At 48.5% G+C, this 20269-nt stretch overlaps 1 protein-coding gene across 5 annotated transcripts in view; it reads left to right on the forward strand.

Annotated features, from left to right (window-relative positions):
• LOC116963004 (syntaxin-binding protein 4-like) overlaps positions 1–20269 on the forward strand; it is a 50017-nt gene that overhangs the window by 17001 nt on the left and 12747 nt on the right. For 4 of the 5 annotated variants that reach the window (XR_004407907.1, XM_032998395.1, XM_032998397.2 and 1 more), the window contains exons 3-11: positions 2963–3058; positions 3846–3915; positions 4951–5025; positions 11959–12044; positions 12861–12981; positions 16098–16239; positions 16435–16541; positions 16968–17121; positions 18736–18808. Coding sequence is in view for 4 of the 5 variants with exons in the window: in XM_032998395.1 (XP_032854286.1) it covers positions 2963–3058; positions 3846–3915; positions 4951–5025; positions 11959–12044; positions 12861–12981; positions 16098–16239; positions 16435–16541; positions 16968–17121; positions 18736–18808 (924 nt within the window). In the remaining variant the exon portion in view is untranslated. Of the gene's footprint in view, positions 1–2961; positions 3059–3845; positions 3916–4950; positions 5026–11958; positions 12045–12860; positions 12982–16097; positions 16240–16434; positions 16542–16967; positions 17122–18735; positions 18809–20269 lie in introns of those variants that run through there. The other variant, XM_032998398.1, reaches the window with a different exon arrangement.

Below are 20269 nucleotides of genomic sequence, written 5' to 3' on the forward strand. Positions count from 1 at the left end.
TGGCTTGGTCTGAGCCCTGGCAGGAGTGAGCCCTCTCTCCTCCTCCTCTTCCTCTTCGTCTTCCTCCTCGTCCTCGTCCTTCTCCTCCTCCTCCTCCTCCTCCTTCTCCTCCTCCTCCCCACCCTGGCAGGGACTCCCTGGAGCATCTCTCAGGGGGCAGGACTGGAATCCACAGTGTCTCCATGGCAAGGGGATGGGTGGGAGGCAGCATGGGCAGAGCCTGGCAGCACTCATCTGGTTTGTTAACAAGGGAGCTAAAAGTCAGTTTTTTTTCCTGCCCCCCCCCATCAAAGTTTGAGTGTGTCTGGAAACAATACTGTGAGTAATCACCGATTTTAATAACAAGATTGGATTTTCTCCTGACATTGTTGGGGATAAAGGAGGATTTGGAGATACTTCAGCTATATTAAGACATTATTACAATTGATTTGTGGACACAAAAGGGAAATGAGTCATTGCTGATTTGATACCTCGGCAGAGGAACCCCTCAGAATCAGGCCCCGTTGGGCTGCTGGGCCATGCTGCCTCTTCTGAGATGCAGATTTTTACGTGATTTGCCTAATGCATTTTATAATTCCTAATTACTTCATGTTCCGATGTGAAGATGTAAGATGACTTCTTGAGTTATCACCTTGGTTTAAGCTGGATTTCCAGTGTCTTCCCTGTCCAGGGGAACCGATGCGGGACCTCCCCCATTCCAGGGGTTTCCCAAACCCATCCTAAGTGTGATCCTGTTCCCCAGGGTCTCTCTGCTAGATGGTGGCAAGCCCACCAGCAGCCACCCCAGCCCAGCTGGGAGCCAAGAAGCTTTTCAACTGAGCATCCTCAGTGATGAGCTGGTTTTACCTTGTCACTGGGGTTTGGGGCTGCAGCATCTCTGTCCTGATTTTGTCTACAGGTGCCTGACCTGTCCCCATGCCTTGGTGAGGCTTGTGCTGCTCAGAGATCCCTCTTTTGGGCAATATTTCAGATTTTAGTGTATTTCTTTAAAAATACAGTGGAGAACAACGTTGGTGCCTGTTCCTGGGGCATTCTGCTGTGAGTTCCCAGTGCCACCAGTAAAACAGCTCCTCACAGACGCCTGGGGGTTGTATGGTTAATGCATTAAGCCCAGGGAATGAACTCCCGCACTCAGACAGGGCTGGGGGTTTGTGCTTGGGAGAAGCAGCAATTGGAATGAAATGAAAAATTGTAATAATCTGGTTTTAATCACAGTTTTGATGTAAAGGTGACTTGAGAGACAAGGTCTTTCCCAAGAGGTAGCTGAAAACTGCGAGAGTCCTTAGAGCAGAACTTGGGTTATAAAAGGAAGGGGACTAGGGATGGAAATAACACCATTGTCCCAAGTAATCCTGATCCGGGGTCCACTCCTCTTCCTCCCTGCTTGCTTCAAAAAAGGATCTTGTGTTTTGGGGAAGAAGCTGTGCCTGGGGTTCTTGCCTGAGGTCACTGTGCACCCCAGGACCTCACCAAGGCTCAGGCAGTTCCTTACCTCGGGGCAGCAGCCAGAGGATGAAGCTGGCTTGACACTGGCAGTGCCCCTCTCTGTGGTGATCCCCTCCTCCGCATGCCCTCCCGTCCAGAGCGGCAAAATGCCTGACCAGTGGCTCTCAGGAGAGATTTCTTAATTAGAGCCAGGCTTTTTCATCCTTCTGTCCATAGCCTGGATCTTTGAAGCAGGACTTACTGAGCCCTGGACAAATAAGTCTCTTGAGCCTTTGCCTGCCAGCCAGCTTATGCACGAGAGGTGGCCATGCAGAGCACAAACCCTTTGCCAAGGTGCTACAGGACATCCAAGCCAAGCTGCTGCAATGGGGGGTTCCAGGGCCACACCAAAGGGCATCTCTGCACCCTGGCTCCTGCCTCTGGGCCGCAAGTCCTGGATCCAAACACTGACAAAATGTGTCTTCTGATGTGTAGCTCTGCCCTTGGGGGCAGCTTCAAAGGCTGCGGTGGAGCTGCTGCTGGAGCCTGGCAGGCAGGCGAGCTTGCAGCGAGGCTGTTCTCATCACTGTATTGAACTTGGGGCTTGTCCAGGTGCTGCACCTTGAAGGGGGTCTCCTGGAGGAAACGTCTGCCCCAGGAATGTTTCCTGTGACAAGTATTATGAGAGACATGGGCACAGGCTGAGGCACCCACAGCAGTAGCAGAATCTTTCCCATCGGCGATGACCTTGGACCTGTTGGAGCAGGTTCAGAGTAGGCCACAAAAATGATCAGAGTGATGGACCACCTCTCCTGTGAGGACAAGCTAAGAGAGCTGGGGGTGTTCAGCCTGGAGAAGAGAAGGCTCCAGAGGGACCTTATTGCAGACTTTCAGTCCTTAAAGGGGGGCTTGTAAGAAAGACGGGGACAAACATTTTAGCAGGGCCCATTGTGATAGTTTAAAACCATCACCCCTTGCCCTAAAAGAAGGTAGATTTAGACTAGATGTAAGGAAGAAATTTCTTACAATGAAGGTGGTGAGACACTGGCCCAGGTTGCCCAGAGAGACGGTAGATGGCCCAACCCTGGAAACATCCAAGGCCAGGTTGGATGGGGCTTGGAGCAACCTGAGCCGGTTGAAGATGTCCCTGCCCATTGCAGGGGGGGTTGGACTAGATGACCTTTAAAGGTCCTTTCCAACCCAAACTCTTCTATGATTCTATGAACTTGGGGTTGGGGAAGGTGGTCGCCCTTTGTCTATGGCTGTTTTGGGAGCTTTGTCTCGGTAGCTGTTGCTCTGAGCAGGTGCTATCAGGTGCCTTTAGCTTTTGGGTTGTGTTAGAGGACGAATCCTGTTGCTTCTACTGCTGCTGGTGTAGTGTAGGGATACACGGGTCTTTCCACAAATGATTTTTAAAAGGGGTGTCAGGCAGTGCCGGGGTGCCTGGGAGTGGTACCCAAGGCTGCATCCCTCCAACACAGCGTGTGGGAACTGAAATTCTCCTGCCTTTGTGTCATGGGCACTTTTTTTCCTCCAGGTATTAAGGTAATTGGTGGCATCAAGGAACTCACTGGAGAAGAATATGGAGTTTATGTCAAGAGGATCCTTCCAGGGGGTGTTGCTTATGCAGATGGTGAGTTAAACGTGATGCAGAGCACCACAAAGTCTGAGAAAAGCTGACATCCAGGGTGTTTATTTTATATGTTGCCTTATCAGATATTTTAGGTGCTTCTTCCCAGATTTTCCAGCAGTGGGAGGTATTTTTTTACTGTATCAACCGTTGTAACATCCAACAGCAGCCTTGTCTTGGCTTCTACAGCACAAACATGATTGCTTCATGTCTTTAAACCAAGATCCACCTCTGCCACGCAAAGAACTTCACTTTGCTGCTTGTGCTTTTCCCTGTGCTACTGACTGCCTGTAGCCCCAAAATGACTGGAGATCCCTTTGCAAATTCAGCTCTGCTCTAGGCCACTGGTTTCATTCCAAGTGTCGTCAGATAAGGAGATACTAGGCAGATCTGCAGACGTCACTTTTCATAACTTAAGCCAGAAAGATTTTTATTTTTTTCTTTTTAATTTACATAATTTTTCCATCTAGTGAAGAAAAATACATCTAGAACAGGTGGAAGTGTCACTCATCGTTTTCTATCTGACCTCAAACTGAATTAAGTAAAAGCTTTATTGCATTTTTTGGTATTTACTCTCATAAGTTCCTACAGAAGAGGAAGTTCTGCTGTTCAGGGAGGTTGTTCAGAAACTTCATCTGTGGATGCCTTGAAAAACAGGTTGGATGAGCATCTCAGAATGACCTATGCATATTTCATCCTGTCTTTGGGCAAAGGGAAGAATTCCCCAACCTCTCCCAGTCCCTTCAAGCTGTATTTTCTACAGTTTCTATCCATTAGTTTTCTTTTCTAGGGCGCCTGCAGCCAGGAGACCAGATCCTAGAGGTCAATGGAGATTCTCTAATTGGGGTCGCAAGAGAGAGGTACCATATCCAAATGGAAATTTTAGATTCCTGTTGCTTTTTGTATAATTCTGTGAAGTGGTTTAGGCTGCGGGTTGCACAGAGGACATCAGGGCATCGCTTTGTCTGCGCTCTGATGTAGCCAGCGCTGTCCCTGAGAGCCAACTTGGGAATTATCAGCTGAAAAGTTTCTATATAAAAATAGACAAGAGAACCCAAACTGGATTTGTGAGATATGCAGACATTTCCCCAAAATGTTGTTTTTCAACAGCTCCTGGCACCCCCACTCCATCTGCTGCAGCTTCCCAGAAAGCCCCGCCGCTCCCAGTGCCGGAGATTAGCCAGTGCCTAAGCCCGACAGCACTGCTCTGCGTGGGGGATTCCCTCCCGAGCTGCCATCCAGCCCCTCAGCTCCCTGCCAAGAAAATAATTAACCGATCCAGAGGTGTACTGCAATTTGGGGACACTCCTTTTCCTTTAAACGTAGTGCTAGCCTGCTGCTGCCTTGCACTTCTGCGTGGTGTGCTTAGGCTGGATGGATGCTTGGGAAGCAGCACGAGGAGTTTTTCCTGCTCCTGAGCCCCCAGAGCGGCTGGGTTTGGTGAAGGAGATCCCCAAGGACATATCTGCAGCTGCAGGGAGGCTGTGGCTGGCCCCCAGCACACTGCCCTGACTCCCACGGGGCCGTCTGTATTTTGAGCTAGAAAGCAGCCATCCCTGAGATGGAAACTTCCCGAGGGAGGTGATGTGCTGGGAGGTATTTGCTCACCACCGCATGCATCTTCTGGGTGTGTTTTGTTATGGGGGACTCCTAATTTATTGCAGAAGTGGGAAAATCAGGCTGCGACTGGGTTGCCCTCTGGCCCCGCTGCCAGGGCAGGGAACAGGGGGTGTCCCACAGGCATCCAGCTGATTGAGGTCACTTGGCTGCTGACGGGGTTTGCTCAGGCCATGGGTCTCTGCCCAGTCTGCCGTGAGCTTTGATTCGTGGCTGGGCGAGCTTGGTGGAGCACCGCCGCGAGCCAACGTTGACCTGCTGTGGCCCTTGTCTCGCAGGGCTGTGGACATCCTGAGGACGGCATCGGCCACCAGCCACATGCACCTTCTTATAGCCCGCGATGATGACGCCAGGTAAGGGGTGTCATTTCGCACCGGGAAGGGGGATTGCGGCACTTGTCGGTGCCGCAGCTGGACTGCCTTTGAGCTAACTCAAAGCCCATGGTGAAGATGGAGGTGGCCAAGGGTCTTTGATAACCGTGCAATGGTGGGAACGCGCTGGAGCTGTGATGGGAAGAGAAGCAAAGCTGGTGGCTCCCAGTTGCAGAACTGGCTCCAGTCCAGACTGTTCTGGGTCTCTGGGGCACCCTGGCATCGAGCAGATTTCCACAGGTGTCTCCCCAGCAAGGGTCAGGGCAGCTTCAGCCTCGGCTGTAGGGTGGCATGGGCTCCTTCAGTCCTGCTGTGTGATGCTGAGCTGCCTGTGGCTTATCACATCCTGCACAGAGCTTTGGTTGAAGATGCACAGGGACAGAAGGATCTTCCCTTTACTTTCCAGTTAGATACATTGAGTTAAGGTCCTCCTTCCCCGGAGGATTCCTCCTTCTCAGGGTGGATGAGCAGTTTCTCCCCAAAACCTCTCCCCTCGCTGCTCCATGGAAATCCTTGCTTTCTCTAGAGTGGCTTGGAGGATTCAAAAGGAGAAGGGGAGAGTTCAGTTTAGCCTTGGCTGGATTTAAGCTGTGTGTGACAATGATGGTGTCATGAGGGAAGGCAGGGTTGTGGAAACCCAGGTGTGGGATTAGTGGGGTCATCGCTTTCATCCCCTGGGAGATCTGACGCAGTGTGCTGGAGCATCCCCTCCCTTGAATAGAAACACAGGTCTGGAAACTTGAGGTGCACCAGGAACCACCAAAACAAGAGTGGGTTTAGGCAGAGTGCGGCTGTGGGCAGGCGGGCTGGTGGCGCCGAGGCTTTGCACTGTGTGTGGCTGGACGAAGATCACAGAGTTGTTTGCTCAAAGTACCCGCAACCCGCTAGCGTCAGAGATGATGGTTTAATTCCTTATCCATCAGCAGCGTTAGCAGACCAGTGAGAGTGCTGTAATGACAGGGATGAGACCAATTTTGACACAGTAATATATTGGTGGAAGAATTATTTGCTATTAATGGCTGACTGCTTTTTACCTACACTCTTCCGGTGAAAATAACATCTCAAATTATTATATTAACTGCAAATCCTTCAGCAGCTGCTGAGGAAGCACTGAGTGAAGTGAGCAAGTCACCAGAACTAGACTCTTGTGGTCCAAGCAAGGGTGCACAAGATGCACTTGAGTGCCACAGCAGTCCTCTGCGCTTGCCTTTGGGGGGGGGAAGCAGCAGTGGGCATCTCACACCGTCCCCTCTGGGTGGCTGTTGCTGGGGCTGGTCCCAGCAGGAGGGATGGGTTCCCACAGCTGAGCGGCTCCCTGCACCCAGCAGCAGCAGGACTTGCTCAGGGAAACACTTTATTTCTCAGCCAGACCCCCCAGAGCAGGTTTTCTGCCTTCACCCATCCTGACCTGTCCTGAGCTGTTCAAGCGTCTCGATGCGCCTTCTAATATCTTAAATTGCAGCAGATGTTTCCTAAAACATACGTACACGTGGCTTTGTCGGCAGCTCCAGCTCCTTTGTGCATCCGCCTGCAGTCCCCGCTCGCCCTGCGAAGGAGCTGCCCGAAAACCGACGGAGGGAGACTGGGAGGGCAACAAAACTTTCAGCAATTTATTTGGCCTTTATCTGTTAAATCCGCAAAAGGTTAGCCGGTGAGAGAGTGGGGAAGTAATCAGTTTACTTGTTTTTTTTTAAAAAAAAAGATTTGCAGAGATTTCAGTTACATAATCATCTCACTGTTTAATACATATATCCAGGATTAAGGGCTGTGGAAACGGGGGAAGGACTTCTCTGCTTTCTGCTTTTTTTTTGTCCTTAGTTTTGTCTTCATTTTATTGACGCCCTATTATTTTTTTAAGTCTGTCCTTGAGCATGGGTGAGCAGACAGCTCTCTGTCTGTCTTGAAACGGGCTCTCTGACTTCCCAGGGACTGTCAGCTCTGGAGGCGAAAGCCACAGAGATGCTGCGCCGTGAAGTCCCATGAGTTGAGGGCAGCCTTGCACCTTCCCACTGCCCAGCAAAGTGGTTCACGAGACATGAAAGTGGAAGGAAGACGCAGGAAGGAGTGTAATTCAGTGTATCTGCAGATACTCGCATGCAGGTTGTCTTCATAAACCCGGAGCACGCTGGAGGAGGAAGCGTAATGGCTCTGGGCTTGGAAGATGATCCAACCCACCTGCCAATTTTCCCAATGACTCAGCTGAGTAGCATTTTGTTGTGGTTGCCCTCAGGTGAATTTGACTCATAAATGCTATTATTTGTCCCTGGAGTTAATTATAGGCCCAAATTACCTGTGCTCTTAATGGAACTCCGTCCTGGCATGTATAAGATGCATGTTTTCAGCCTGTCACATCAGACATGCTGCAGAGAGCAGCAGTAATGCTAGGGCTTAAAGCAGAAAATTCAGATTTGGAGCTGGACATGCTGGGTTTGGATGATGGTTGGATCTGATTTTCGTCTGTGCTCATCTTTAGCTAATGAGGATCATTTTATTGCATACACATAATTATTGTTTATTCATTCTCAGCCTCAAAGTTACAATAGTTCCTTGTTTCTCTGCGTTGCACAGATATCATCCTGGTCTTTCAGGTTTATCACTGTGAGAAAGCCAGTTTGTGCTGCACCTCCTAGTACTCATATGATAAAATGCTAAATACCTTGCATCTCCGCATGACATACAGTCATCTTGGTGAAAATGCATTGTATGAATACTTGCACAACAAGCAGTAAGGAAAGGAGTCTGCTTTTCTGGAAGTGCACAACCGATATCCAGGAAGGAGCAGAGAGGCTGTTGCTGGAGCTCACACCCAGCCTGGTGCGAATGCAAGGTAATAATCCCTTTTTTCCTGCCAGCCTCGCGTGTGACAGCAGCGGCTAAGCCCACAGGTTGGTTTGTGTGAGCACTTGGTGTAAAACTGGAAGGCAGTGCTGGGCCTGATTCTGGCAAGCCTGGGGTGTCCCAGGGCCATTGGCTGCTCTTTGGGGAAAAACACTCACCCTTTCCCACAGAAGCCGAGATGCCCCCGTGCGTGTCACCGCTTCCCAGGCATTGATGGAAAAGCAAAACCCAGCAGCGGTGCGATGCTCTGCCCTGCACAGCCAGTGCAGGAGGGCTCACAGCTCGGGGCACGCCAGCTCTGCGCAGCCCTGGCTCCGGCAGGTCTGTGCCGGGATGGATTTGGGCTCCGTGCTGGATCTGCTGCTCCGGAGCATCATCCCACCCTGACAGAGCTGGAAATGCTGCAGCTGCCGCCAGCTGGGCACGAGAAACATCTGCTTTTGTGATGCTTTTGCAGTGCTTTGGGTTCGCAGTTCCCACTGACCTGCAGGCTTTGGGTTTTTTGAGACAAGCTATTAATTTATCTGGTGTCACAAGCTCCTCTTTTCCCCCGAAGCTGTGGTGCAGAGCTGAGGTCTCCAGACGCTGTGCTCTCACGTAACCTTTGATGTACGATTCACCTTTTGCTCTCCCAAGAGCAAAAGGGCAGGACAAAAAGGTATTATGAGATAAACCAACAATATTCTGCAGGAAGATTGACCCCCCTCTGCTTAATCTGTAGCAAAGTCTGCCAGCAGCTGGCTGCTGCTGGCAAACCCCTTTATCCTGCTCCCTGCTGTAGGGCTGACTGAAGGCCGTGCGGGTCCGAGCTGTTACAGGGATCCTCCAGAGCTCAAATGTCTGAGTCTTAATGAAAAATAGCCAGAGAAAGGATTCTTAAAATGAACTTTCCATCTAATACAACCCCATGATTTTTTGAGGGGGGCATTTTAGTCCTGCAGGCACCTGCCAATTCAGAATGTCTTAGTAAGGGTCAGATTTTAAATAGTAAAGACATCTTCTGAAGTCTCTTGGTGCCCGAAAGCACAAAGTAAGACCTGTTGGCATTCCTTCAGCGTACTTGCTCATCAGCTGGCAATGTTTGGGCATAGTCTACCCGCTTGCAAATTCCTTCAAATACAGCACTGAGCACAAAATTAATTCTCAGGAGATTAACACCAGAAAGTGTATTGCTTGCTGCTGGGATAAGCGTGTGCTTCAAGTTAGTCATGCGTTTATGTCCTTGGTGGAACTGGGGCTTGCAGTATTGACCAACAAAGCAGGAGCCGGGACAGGGGCGCGTGATGTAGCATTTAGTCACATCGTCCCTACAGCAAACAACTGGGCTGGACCCGGGCTTGGAAAGAAACCCTGGGTTTGGAGCTCGTTGTTCAGGCTCCTGAGCAAATAATGATAAATGCTTCTTTGTGGATGAACTTAACGACATGAAATAAACAACAACAAAGAATGCTCAAGTCATACCTGCCCTTGCTTATAACAGAGTTTGACAGCATGGATTGGGGATTGGGTTTGCATTGTTTAGCAGAGTTTAAAGAGCATAAGAGCTGCCAGACTTGTTGCATTTGCATTGACTAAGAGTTTTTTAGCCATTGTTTTAAGTTCAGAACCTGTTCCGTGCTCTGATGGATTATTATCTGAGGAAAATGTAACAATAGATGACCACAGAAACACCCAGCCCAAAACAAAAACCCAGCTGCTAATGGCTTGGTAACCACTGGAAATAACATGTGTTAGGCCTGCCATTGCAATAGGTCATGGAGGGGTAAGGCCATCTGTGCATGAGTTACCAATGAAAAGGGAGTGTGAATCACCTATGGAAATACAGAGGCTTTACTGGAAAGTTGGAAAAATTCTGCTAAGGTAAGAGCCATCCAAGGCTTAACCCAGGGAACTACAGAACTGTCCTACTGCTATAGGATCAAAGTTGACCTTCCACTTTCTCAGTGCTTTTACACATATTTCAGTGTCTGATGCTATGAAGCTGCCTAACAGTTTTGTGGAAGGTGGGGTTTCTGAACAAAGTAGTTGTTTTTTTTTAAAGGTTGTGGGTTTAGCTGATAAAGACAATAGTGTTGATGCAAAGTATTGGGATTCACCAAGGCATTCCACTAAGTATTGTGCGACACTTGGATTTAAAATCAGCATTAAATGGAATGAATAAGGCATACATTTGATGGCAATATTAGATAAGGCAGGCACTTGTCTTTGAAGTTTGATAATGAGCTGGTTTTCAATGGGGAGATGTAAATTACTGAGAGCATTTCCAGCAGGAACCTGAGGAACTGATGATTCATTCATCATTTAATATTGTTGACTCTAATCTAGCCAATAATATGTAACATCTGTCCCAGTAAAGTACGCAGATGACACAACGTCTGCTTGTGTGTAAAAGGAGTCTCCTCACCGAGGAAACTTTGCTGTGGCTGGTTTCCTACAATTTATGTCTTGAGCTTGTCTGACTGCTAAGTGTGAGAGCTAGCCACTCATAACCAGGCTTTTCCTGTGGCTATAGCATCAAGAAGGCACCTTCCCATGGGGATTCCCTCATGCCTTCAAAGCGGGCATCTAATGTTACTGTGGCCACAGACACAATACTTTCAAGGTCTCTCCCCTTTGCCTGGCTGCTTATTTAATGACACCTATAAGAAATTAGTCATCCTTGAGGCTCTTCGCTCTGCCAAAAGGTTGGATTGATCAGGTAGTGTTTGGGCTATGAAGGTAGAGGACCACACAGTCGCAGAGGGACAGAATGCTCCTGGGAGCAAAGAGCTGATGTGGCAGGGATGGGCAACATGGCCCATCAACATGCTTCAACATAGCACCCCCTTTCCATGCCTCTCCATCTGAAAGGATGAGAGAGGCTTATGACAGCTCAAAGAAGGATTGCCAAAATGATGCAGGAGCTGTTAAACATGGTTAATGGTGGTTCTTAATGGGGTTTAAAAACTCAGCATGTTACACTTGGCAAATGGAAGCTCATCAAGGGCTAAACACACTTGAGTAGTTATATGGTGGTCACACTCAGCCTGGAAGGAAAACATTAATGAAGGCACTTGGGCACCCAACCAGCTTTCCAGGGCATGTTGTGGATGGGATTGTTTTGCAGAGAGGTAATTAATGAAGCAGGGGGATATGCCTCAAGACAGAAGGATCATGCTAGATGTTTGTGGGCTGCCATTCCTCCCTGCTCTTGAGTTCACCGACAAGCTCTTCTGATCTTGATATCTTAGCGTGTGCCTGGCAGTCCAGCATCTTCAGCCAGGAGCTGCTGGGAAGAGTGCAGAAGCCTGTGCTGTCCCAGCACGCGTTATGCGTGAAGGTCTTCATTAAGGTCTTATGCTCCAGGAGTTTATCCTGTGATGTTCGTGGAGGATATCAGCATAGATAGATTCAGTGGGATGCCTCTTTTGCATGTGCTCCAGAAGCCATCTCCCATCTTTACCCCAGCAAAAGCTAGCAGAAAATGCTTTCTGTTTAGGAAAGGAGGAAAAAAAAAAAAAAAAAAACAGAAAATAATCTACATTTAACTATTCTGGAAGTAGTCACAAATAGGCTAAGCTTTTTTTTTTTTTTTTAATGTTTGCATAGTTACAGCTCTTTCTGACAGCCTGTATGTGTGGTGTGTTAGGAAAACTTCTGAGTCTTACAGCTGGGGGTGAAATTATTCCTGGGAGGGCCCATGTGGTGGGGAGCAAGGCAGCGGGGCAAGGCAGGGCTCCTGCATTCATCTGCCCTCTCTGAGGAAGGACAGTCCCCCTCACCAGTGCCTGTCCAAATGTCCCTTCCCAGCTCCTGAACACTTTCCAGGGCAGGGAAGGAGCTCACCGAAGCTTCAGACCACTGCAGCAAAGCTGCACTGCCATGAGATTGATTATTGACCTTAAGTCTTGCACAGCCTCTTGAAATCAGAGGTTATACCCTTATGCATGAGAAAGCTCCTTCTGCTCCCTGCTGCTGGAGGGAATTGGCTCTGTAGACTTGGTAGTAAATCACTGCCATCAGAGGCACCAGTGTCATACAATCAGGTGGGAAAGAGTTTTGAGCAGCAGCTGATTATACCATGTTTTTTCCTTCCAGGAGAGAGTTCTGTGAGCTGCTGGAAAAGTACAGCTCCCAGAGCAACACGGGCTCAGCACGGAGCTCACCAATCCAGCACAGTGGCAGTGAGTAGCTCAGCATGCCTTTGGTGGGGAAACCAAAAGCCCCTCTCCACTGCGAATGTTTTCTTTATCCCCATGTTATTTTGAAGGAGTTCTGATTTCATTTGTGTAGGTGTTTGGGTGGAGGTCTGGAGGAAGAGAAGTCCTGCTCGTCCTTGTTGCAAGCAGTTAGTGTGCCCCTGGGTGCAGAGCAGCAAGGCATGGCCAGTCCTGCCTGCACCGAGCAAGCACAAAGCCAGGCAGAGAGCACAAAGCCAGGCAGCGAGCCAGCCTCCTCCTCAGAACTAGGGAGAATTGAGTTGGGATCGTAGCCGCTTCCCAGATGCCCAGAATTTGCTTAACTGACGTGCTGGGCAGGTAATCCCAGCAATATTCATCTCTGTAGGTGCAACTATCTACGATGGAATTCAAAGCATTTCAGCAATCATTCGTTCAATCATCATTATTTTTCATTTGCAAATGGGAAATGTTTAAGGAGATGCAACAAGGTTAACCTAAGCAAGGTGCCAGCCCATTAAATCATGTGTGCATGGGGAAAGAAGGTGTCCCTATGGCCTGGAATCCCACCAGAAGGCTGACAACCCTTCCCCTATGGGAGAGGTATGTAGGGCTGGAAGAGGGGTGACAGTTCCATGCTGGAAACACGCCGAGGAGGCAGAATGTTTCCTCTCCATGAGCGATATACTTCTGTCTTTAACTACCATGTGGTTTTCCCCCCAAAGCTAGGAAAACAGTGTCAGTTCTTAGTGGTAGAGAAGGGGAGGAGGGTGATACTGGAGTATTTGCATTCCCTGGACTGACTCTGACTTTGCTGTTCAGGACGGTACCTGGAAAGTACATCCTCAGGCTCCTCCCCATGTTCTCAGAGCCCGCTGCTGCTGAGCCCCGCCGATTCCCACGGCCCCTTCATTGGGAACCCGGCACGTCCCCTTCATGCGCAGTACGTACGGGTCGCACGGGGCTGGCCCCACAAAGCCTCTCGCTTGGTCAGTCATGAAGATATCACCGAATGTCTGCCACTGTCTTAGGGGCAGATCCAGGAAATAATTCTAGTGCTTGAAAAACTGCTTTGCTGACCCTTATGCCCTTATACTGTTATATCACCATGGTGGCTAGACCACAGCATCTTCTGGAAGTCCTTGTCGTGGTGACATCTTGACTGTTCCCGGGAAGCCTGTGCCCAAGAGCTGAAAAGCTTCCCTGTTGAGGCAGTCAATATGTCTGCAATATGATTAACCATGCAACTGCTCCTCTTCCTCCCCTCTGAAACCCAGGGAGGAGCTGTGGCGTGCAGCCAGCTGAGAGGACCCTGCACGTCACCTTTAGAAATCACGCCATGAGTGGAGTGTTTCTGCAGTGCCAGTGGTGTTTCAGGAGCTTGTTTTCTATTGCCCTGCTTCTGGCACGTTGACATCGTGCAACAAGAGCATAAGCACTTCCCTCTCAGTGCAAACACTCCTGACGCCCTTTGCTTTGGTGTCAACAGTGGTTGCCTACAGACACCGCATCCTTTTGTCTCCAGAACATCTCCCGGAGCATGTGTTTTCATGTGGTCATCTGTCCCTTTCATATTTCACAGGGTCAGAAGTTTGGACAGGCAGAGCTTGTTTTTCTGTGGAGTCTCGACTCCAGGGTGCTCGGGGTTTCCCTTCTCAAGAGGGACAGCTTGAAAGGTGTTAACAGTCATGGAATTGGGACCATTCGTCCCCAGGACTTGCAGCTTCCCTTTCTTTGCCAGCATAAATAAGCCAAGCTGCTGGTAAAGAGAATCAGACCTCACTTGCAGAACCAGTAAATCCTCTTGCTAAATACCAGTTCTTTATGAGGGATCTGCAGAGGCCAAATATTTGGCACCAGATGTTTAAGTTGTTTGCTTTGAGCGAGAGACCCTTGCAGAGGGGAGGCCAGCTCATCTACTTGGCAGCTGTTTTGGACAAGCTAGACATCCTTGCTTTGCTGTTAACCTGCTCCAGGCTGTGATAGAGGCTAGAGGGGACCTCGGTTTGGTGGCCTCCTCGCTCAGCGCTGCCATGCTGTGCCATGTTCTGCTTGTCTCCATGCCGGTGCCAGGCCCCAGTGGTCTTCTCCTGGGAAGTTTGAGCCGTTTGAAATCACGAGCTGTTTGAAATCACGGACCACTGTTCGCAGCTGAGCGTTGGTGGTCAGCTGCAGAGATGTAATTTTGGCCACTGGTCTTTTAATGCATGTGGCTGCCACCCATTCTGCTCCCCGCGGGTTGTCCCCAGGTTGTGGCCTCTCATCGTGGTGTGATCTGAGGTTCTGCCATCCCACTGAGCAACGGGACTTAGATATGATTCAGTCTCACCACAGACAGTGTCTGATATTTTGATTTGCATGGAGGGGTTTAATGCTACATTTTGTGGCATCGTTTTCCTGAAATATTTCTTAGAGCAATGTTTTTTCATAAGAATAAGGTGCGTGCTGCATGAATGCTGTCCCTTTCCCCTCTCCCGGGGGTCCACTGCTGGTTTGGAGGGTGCTGGCAGCACGCTGGTCTGTCACTGGGGTGTGTGACCACTGAGGATGGCATCACTGGGGAGCACAGGGTGGTTATGCACCAGTGTGACTGTGAGATACGGGATGCACAGCTGTCATTGCATCTTAAGTTATCAGGTAACACAAGGAGGACCAGAAACTGCAGACCATTTGGTGAGTGGCTGCTATGGAAATAAATGGAAGAGGAGGAAAGCCAGCTGCACCCAGCCCATCAGGAGGAAAAGGCTTCCTGACCCTCGGATCCCACCAAATCCTTCCCCAAACCCTCCCCGTTGCAATGCTGCCCACTGGCCCATGGGTGGTCAGTGAAATCTCTGCTCCCACAGACACTTTCTGCAATTGCTAAGCCTCCCTCCTGGCACAGAGCTGTCTGCTGTGGCCTGATCTTGGTGGCCTGTTGGGTCCTGTCTAGCTGTCGTGATTTAAGCCCAGCTGGCAACTAAGCATCATGTGGCCACTTGCTCACTCTGTCCCCCACAGTGGGATGGGGAGGAGAATCGGAAGAAAATGGTAAAAACTCACGGGTTGAGATAAGAACAGTTTAACAGGGAAACACAGGGAGAAAAATAATAATGATAATAATAACAATAATGATGATGATTATGATGATGATAATAATAATAATAATAATAATAATAATAACAATAATAATAACAATAATAATAACAATAATAATACTAATAATTTAAAAAGCAAGTGATGCACAATGCAGTTGCTCACCACCTGGAACCTGATGCCCAGCCCGTTCCCAAGCCACGATCCCTCCTCTCCCCTGGCCAGCTCCCCCAATATATATATGAGCATGATGTCATATGGTATGGAATATCCCCTTGGCTAGCACAGGTAACTGTCCTGGCTATGTCCCCTCACAGCTTCTTGTGAAAAGCAACTCTACCCAGGACACTAGCAGGCAGCTCTCTGAGGTTAGGGTCCAACTTTATTGCTGCTCCATTTGCAGTACATCCTTGACTCAGCAAGTCATCTGTTCCACTGCCACAGAAATAAATCACAGGGTGGTGGGTATTGCTGTAAAGGTGCTTAAGGGCTCATTTCTTAGAGTATCTTGCAAGATTTTGACTCTAAACCTCAGTTAAGACATAGTCAGATGTGTATCCTGAGCTCCACTTTGACATTTGTGAAGTGCTTCTTAATAGTTGGTCAGTCTGTGAATTGCTGTCTGGTGATTTAGCTGGGTTCAAACAATAATCACATTGATCCTTTGTGTGTTTTTGGCTATAAAAATCAAGAGTGCCAAATATATACTGGTTAAACCATTAGTTTCTTCTCTATTTTCTAAATGCAAATGAGTATTCCCCAGCATTTAGGATTGTACAAGCCAGTCACCTTCATAATGCTGAGAAATGGGATTCTTCGCCTCTTCTTTCCAAGGTTGGGTGGAAGAAAAGATGCAGAGGCAGAAAAGGTTGGAAGAAGTTAGAAGGATCATGAATGGCAAGAAAACCAGGCAGAGTTTGTTCAGCGACATGGGAAAATAAACCAGATCGCCTTGAGTCACCTGCTAACATCTCTCCCTTGCAGCTACTCCATTGAATCAGGAATCCAGAGCATTTCTATAGCAAAATCCTCCGGCTTAGGGCTGACAATCTGTGGTGGATCTAACAGGCCTGATGGCCCCATGATTTATGTTCAGGAGCTTATGCCAGATGGTGACTGTTACAAGGTAAGCCGGTGTGGAGACCCTCAGTGACTTTGCAATGGGGACCTCTCCTAGAGGCTGTAGCTGTTCTGAAACAGCTTTTCTAAGAATAGAAGAACAATGCATTGCATGGACTAATGAGGATTTGTGTTGCAGGAAAAGGCTTTGGGCAGAGAGACATTCCTTGCCAATGCTATGACTTTCTCCCTCTTTGTTTAGGATGGTCGTCTCCAACCCGGTGACCAGCTAATCGCTATCAATAAAGATTCTTTGGTGGGAAGCACACATGAAGAGGCCAGAAAAATAATTTCAAAAGCCAAATTGAGGTAGGCATATAACATTTTCCATTATCATCATCATGGTGCTGTTGGGTCTTAGGCAGAAACCTTTCAAGTCATGCCAATGTTTGGCTTCAAGAAGCATAAGGCTTATTAGTCCTAAATAATGATTCAAGATGGTCCTGATAAGGAAATCTTGAATGCACTGATCATCCTGAAGTGTAATCCAGATCTTCCCAATGTTCAGGTCCTCATGAATATCCCCTAGCCCTACCCAGTAGAGTTCTGCAACAGAATTGAAGTTCAAAAAAGCAACATAGCTGGTGGAGGTCCATCTACATTGGTGCAGGCTACCTGGACTTAAGTGAGATTATCCTGGAGAAAGAACCACAAGCATGGAAGTTCTGTAAATTTGTGCTTTTTTTTTTTTTTTTTTTAGCTAATAAAATGTTCTGTATTTGTTGCTTGTTTAAGACATGAGGGAAACACAGAAGTGGCCTTTATTCCTGGAAGGGGACGGTTACATCCTGGACTGTCAGTTCATAACAACATCCCAGCACCACCTCCAAAGGCTGTGGGAAACGGCCTGAATTCCTGCAGACTGAGGGTCCACGTGAGGTCCCCAGAGGTAGGTTGAAGTTCATATCTAAGACCGCAGACATTGATCCTGTGATCTTTCTTTGATCAGAAAACTTCTCTAGGGACTCCGTGGCAGTTCTTCTGGAAGGTGGAAAGTCTGCACTGCTGATGTATGTAGCCTTGTTTTACAGCCAGATATTTTAAATCTGAAATATTGTTTCTTCTGTCTTGGGTTTGAGATGACGAAAGATCTGTGGAGGTAATGAGAGCAGTTTCATCTCCAGGGCCTGCTTTCAGACCTGTTTCAGTAGTCTCAAAACAAAACCCTTCTGTGGATAGCGACCTGCATCTCATTCAATACCAGTCATAGAGCTGGAAGGGATCTCAGGAGTCGGTTTGATCTAGTCTCCTACCCAAAGGCAGGAGCAGCTCTTTATTCTTAAAGACCTCTGATGAGGATGAATCCACAGCATTCCTAAGCAGCCCATTTCTGTTCTTCACTACTCTAATGATAAGCCAGGCTCGTTCTCCTTGTGAAGCCTAGCTCCGTGTTGTGTTTGCAGAGACAAGTGCTCGAGTTGTGCGTGGTGAGACAGGGTTTAAGCACACAACCCTCATGATAATTTAGGTCTGTGGCTGGATTCTGTGCATTTGTCACTCCTCTCCCGGACTGGTACAAAGCTGGGTGTATCTTCTGCCCTCTTCCACATAAACTTCCTTTAGAAAAGGCCGGCTGGATTTTCCTTTCACACAAGCATCATTCACAAAACATCTCTCTTTCCAGACCCTGTGAAGACACAGACTTGCAAGAATGTCATATAAGTGTTGCCTTTGGGTGTACCAGGCTGAAGACGTGCTTATGAAAGTGAGCCTTAGCCCACACACGTATAGCTGAGCGGTATAGTTAGATCCTTCACCGTCCAGCAGAAGGTGTTCTTGTGTAATGATGTGCACCTACTATGCTGGCTGAAATGAAATTGCTCTTTTCCTCACTTTGCTGCTAAAAGATGGAACTTTTAATGAGGTCTGGGTTTCCACGTTAGGGAAAGCACGCTCAAGTGCCCATGCTACCTGTCTGTATGTCCTCAGCACCATCCTGTGCCCCTGTCTGCATCTAAGTTCCCAGCTGTGGAAACACTGTCTTGATGACGTGCAATGTATGTACCCTGTGACTATTTTTCCCTCTTACTTGTGCTTTCAGCCATGACCTAGAACTTAAGAAAGGGTGCACACTGGTCTTGGATTCCTGTCATGCTCCCTGCGATAATTATGTATTTTGAGTAAATAATACAATTGGCTGCAGTCAGACTCAGGACCTCACTGGTGGGCTGGACAGAGACCCTTAGGGAGAACCTCCAGGGAGAAAGCATACAAGGTCAAATTCATCCTCGGCTCTCAATCACAGTTACAGTAATGACAAACTCATCTTTCTGTGTGTAACCAGAGATTTTGAGATGGCTCAGGAACGTGTCTGTGTCAAGTGCTCCCAGAGAAACCCCTGGAGTCTCTTTTGGCCCATCTGCACAAGAGGTGTAGGTGGTGCCCTTGCTCATTATGGGCTAGATGGGTTGTTCTTTCTTAAACACCTCTATCTTCTGCTCTTTATTTGCACCAACATATTCTGCTTAGCGACTGTCTGTGCCCTTCTGTCTTGTTTTTCTAGAATAGACGGGAAAATAATTTTTCAGTGCCTTCTTTGTCACCGGACACTTGCCCACCAGAGCTTACCACCTCAGGTAAGAGTCCTGCTGAATTTTTTTCTTTGTGTGGGTGACAAACACAGCCTTGGCTCCTTGGTGCTGAGGATGATGAAATCAGTGCTTATACTGCTGTAGTGGAATCTAATGGGGTGATAATGAGACTCAGCCTGCTTGGAGAGAGGGAAGGTAGAGCTTGTTCACTCAACAGGTAGTAATTATGTCCATGTTTGTCCATAGTAGCAAAATTATTTACTAAGGCATTCAGAGGACTAAGGCATTCACAGGACACAACTTCCATTCTCAGCCTGTGGTTCATTTGCAGCGGTATCTTTGCCCACATACAAAGATCATGTCAGACTTGCATGCAGCAGGTCTCATTGCAGGCAACGTTCCCTTCTGATGGGAATGGGTGGTCCTCAGAGACACACTACGAAAAAAAATGTTAATGATACTTGTAATGTACACAGCAACCCTGGGCGTTATACAGGCATTAAGGATGCCCTCAGTTGGTCAAATGGGGAAATTGCTTGTAGATGTGATTAAGTCAGATTTCTCCCTACATCCAGGCTTCACTTCTTGTTTACTTTTCCATGCTGTGTTTTCTCTTCATGCTCTGAGTCCTTTACTGAGCTCTTTCCTTCTGTGGGAGAGCTGATAGGATGGCAGCAACTGGGTGAGAAATCAGATCATCCTGCAGCTTAGGTCCCTTAGGAATCACGGGGAACACCAATAACCCCCACGATTCAGTGTCCAGGGAGATGACCTCCAGCAAGATACCCCATATCCCTATGATATGAAGGTTACTCCTGCCCCGAGGAAAAAAGTGGGCTTTCCCTAGCGAGTCCCTAGCAAGCACTGCTCATCATTCTCACGGCCGCAAGTCCGACAGCCCTTCCTTCGGCTGCGAGGCGCTGGCCCTGCTGTTGTAATTCTAAGAGCAAAGCATTGCAAGGAAAATTGTGTTTAGTCTATACCTGGGATTAGTGGGAGAGGCAGGGAGCAGACAGCGCCGGGCTGGGTGTGTGGCAGCGCTCTGCTCCCAGGGATGCCTGTCTCACCTTGGGAAAGCTGAGCAGGCTTCAGCCTTTGCCTTCCGTGCTCTGCACTGCAGAGACCCCAGGACAGGAACGGCCCTTGGTCTGTCCCCCTTGCCCTGAGCATCCTGCAGCCTTGATTTCAGGTAGACTCTTAGGTGGTCACCACCGACAGCCAGAACTCCCAGCGATGGGAAGCAAAGCCCTGGGTCATGCAGGCAAATCCAGCAAATAGCAATGACCTAATCGCTTCCTGACTTGGCTAGGGGATTTTATTACACGCAGGTTTTTTAATGTGAAATGCTGAGGAGGTTTTGTGTCAGTGCTGTCATCCATGAAAACAGACAACTGGCTTTTAAAGAGCAGCAGCCAGGCTTGGAGGCTGAGCCAGTGACTACCACTCTCTTGGTGCCTGATGGATGCCCTGGATATCTCCGTGTCCAGAGCTGACAGCAAAGCCACG

The sequence above is a fragment of the Tyto alba genome, unplaced genomic scaffold, assembly GCF_018691265.1.
Source record: "Tyto alba isolate M040663 unplaced genomic scaffold, T.alba_DEE_v4.0 Super-Scaffold_28, whole genome shotgun sequence".
NCBI classification, from domain to species: Eukaryota; Metazoa; Chordata; class Aves; order Strigiformes; family Tytonidae; genus Tyto; species Tyto alba.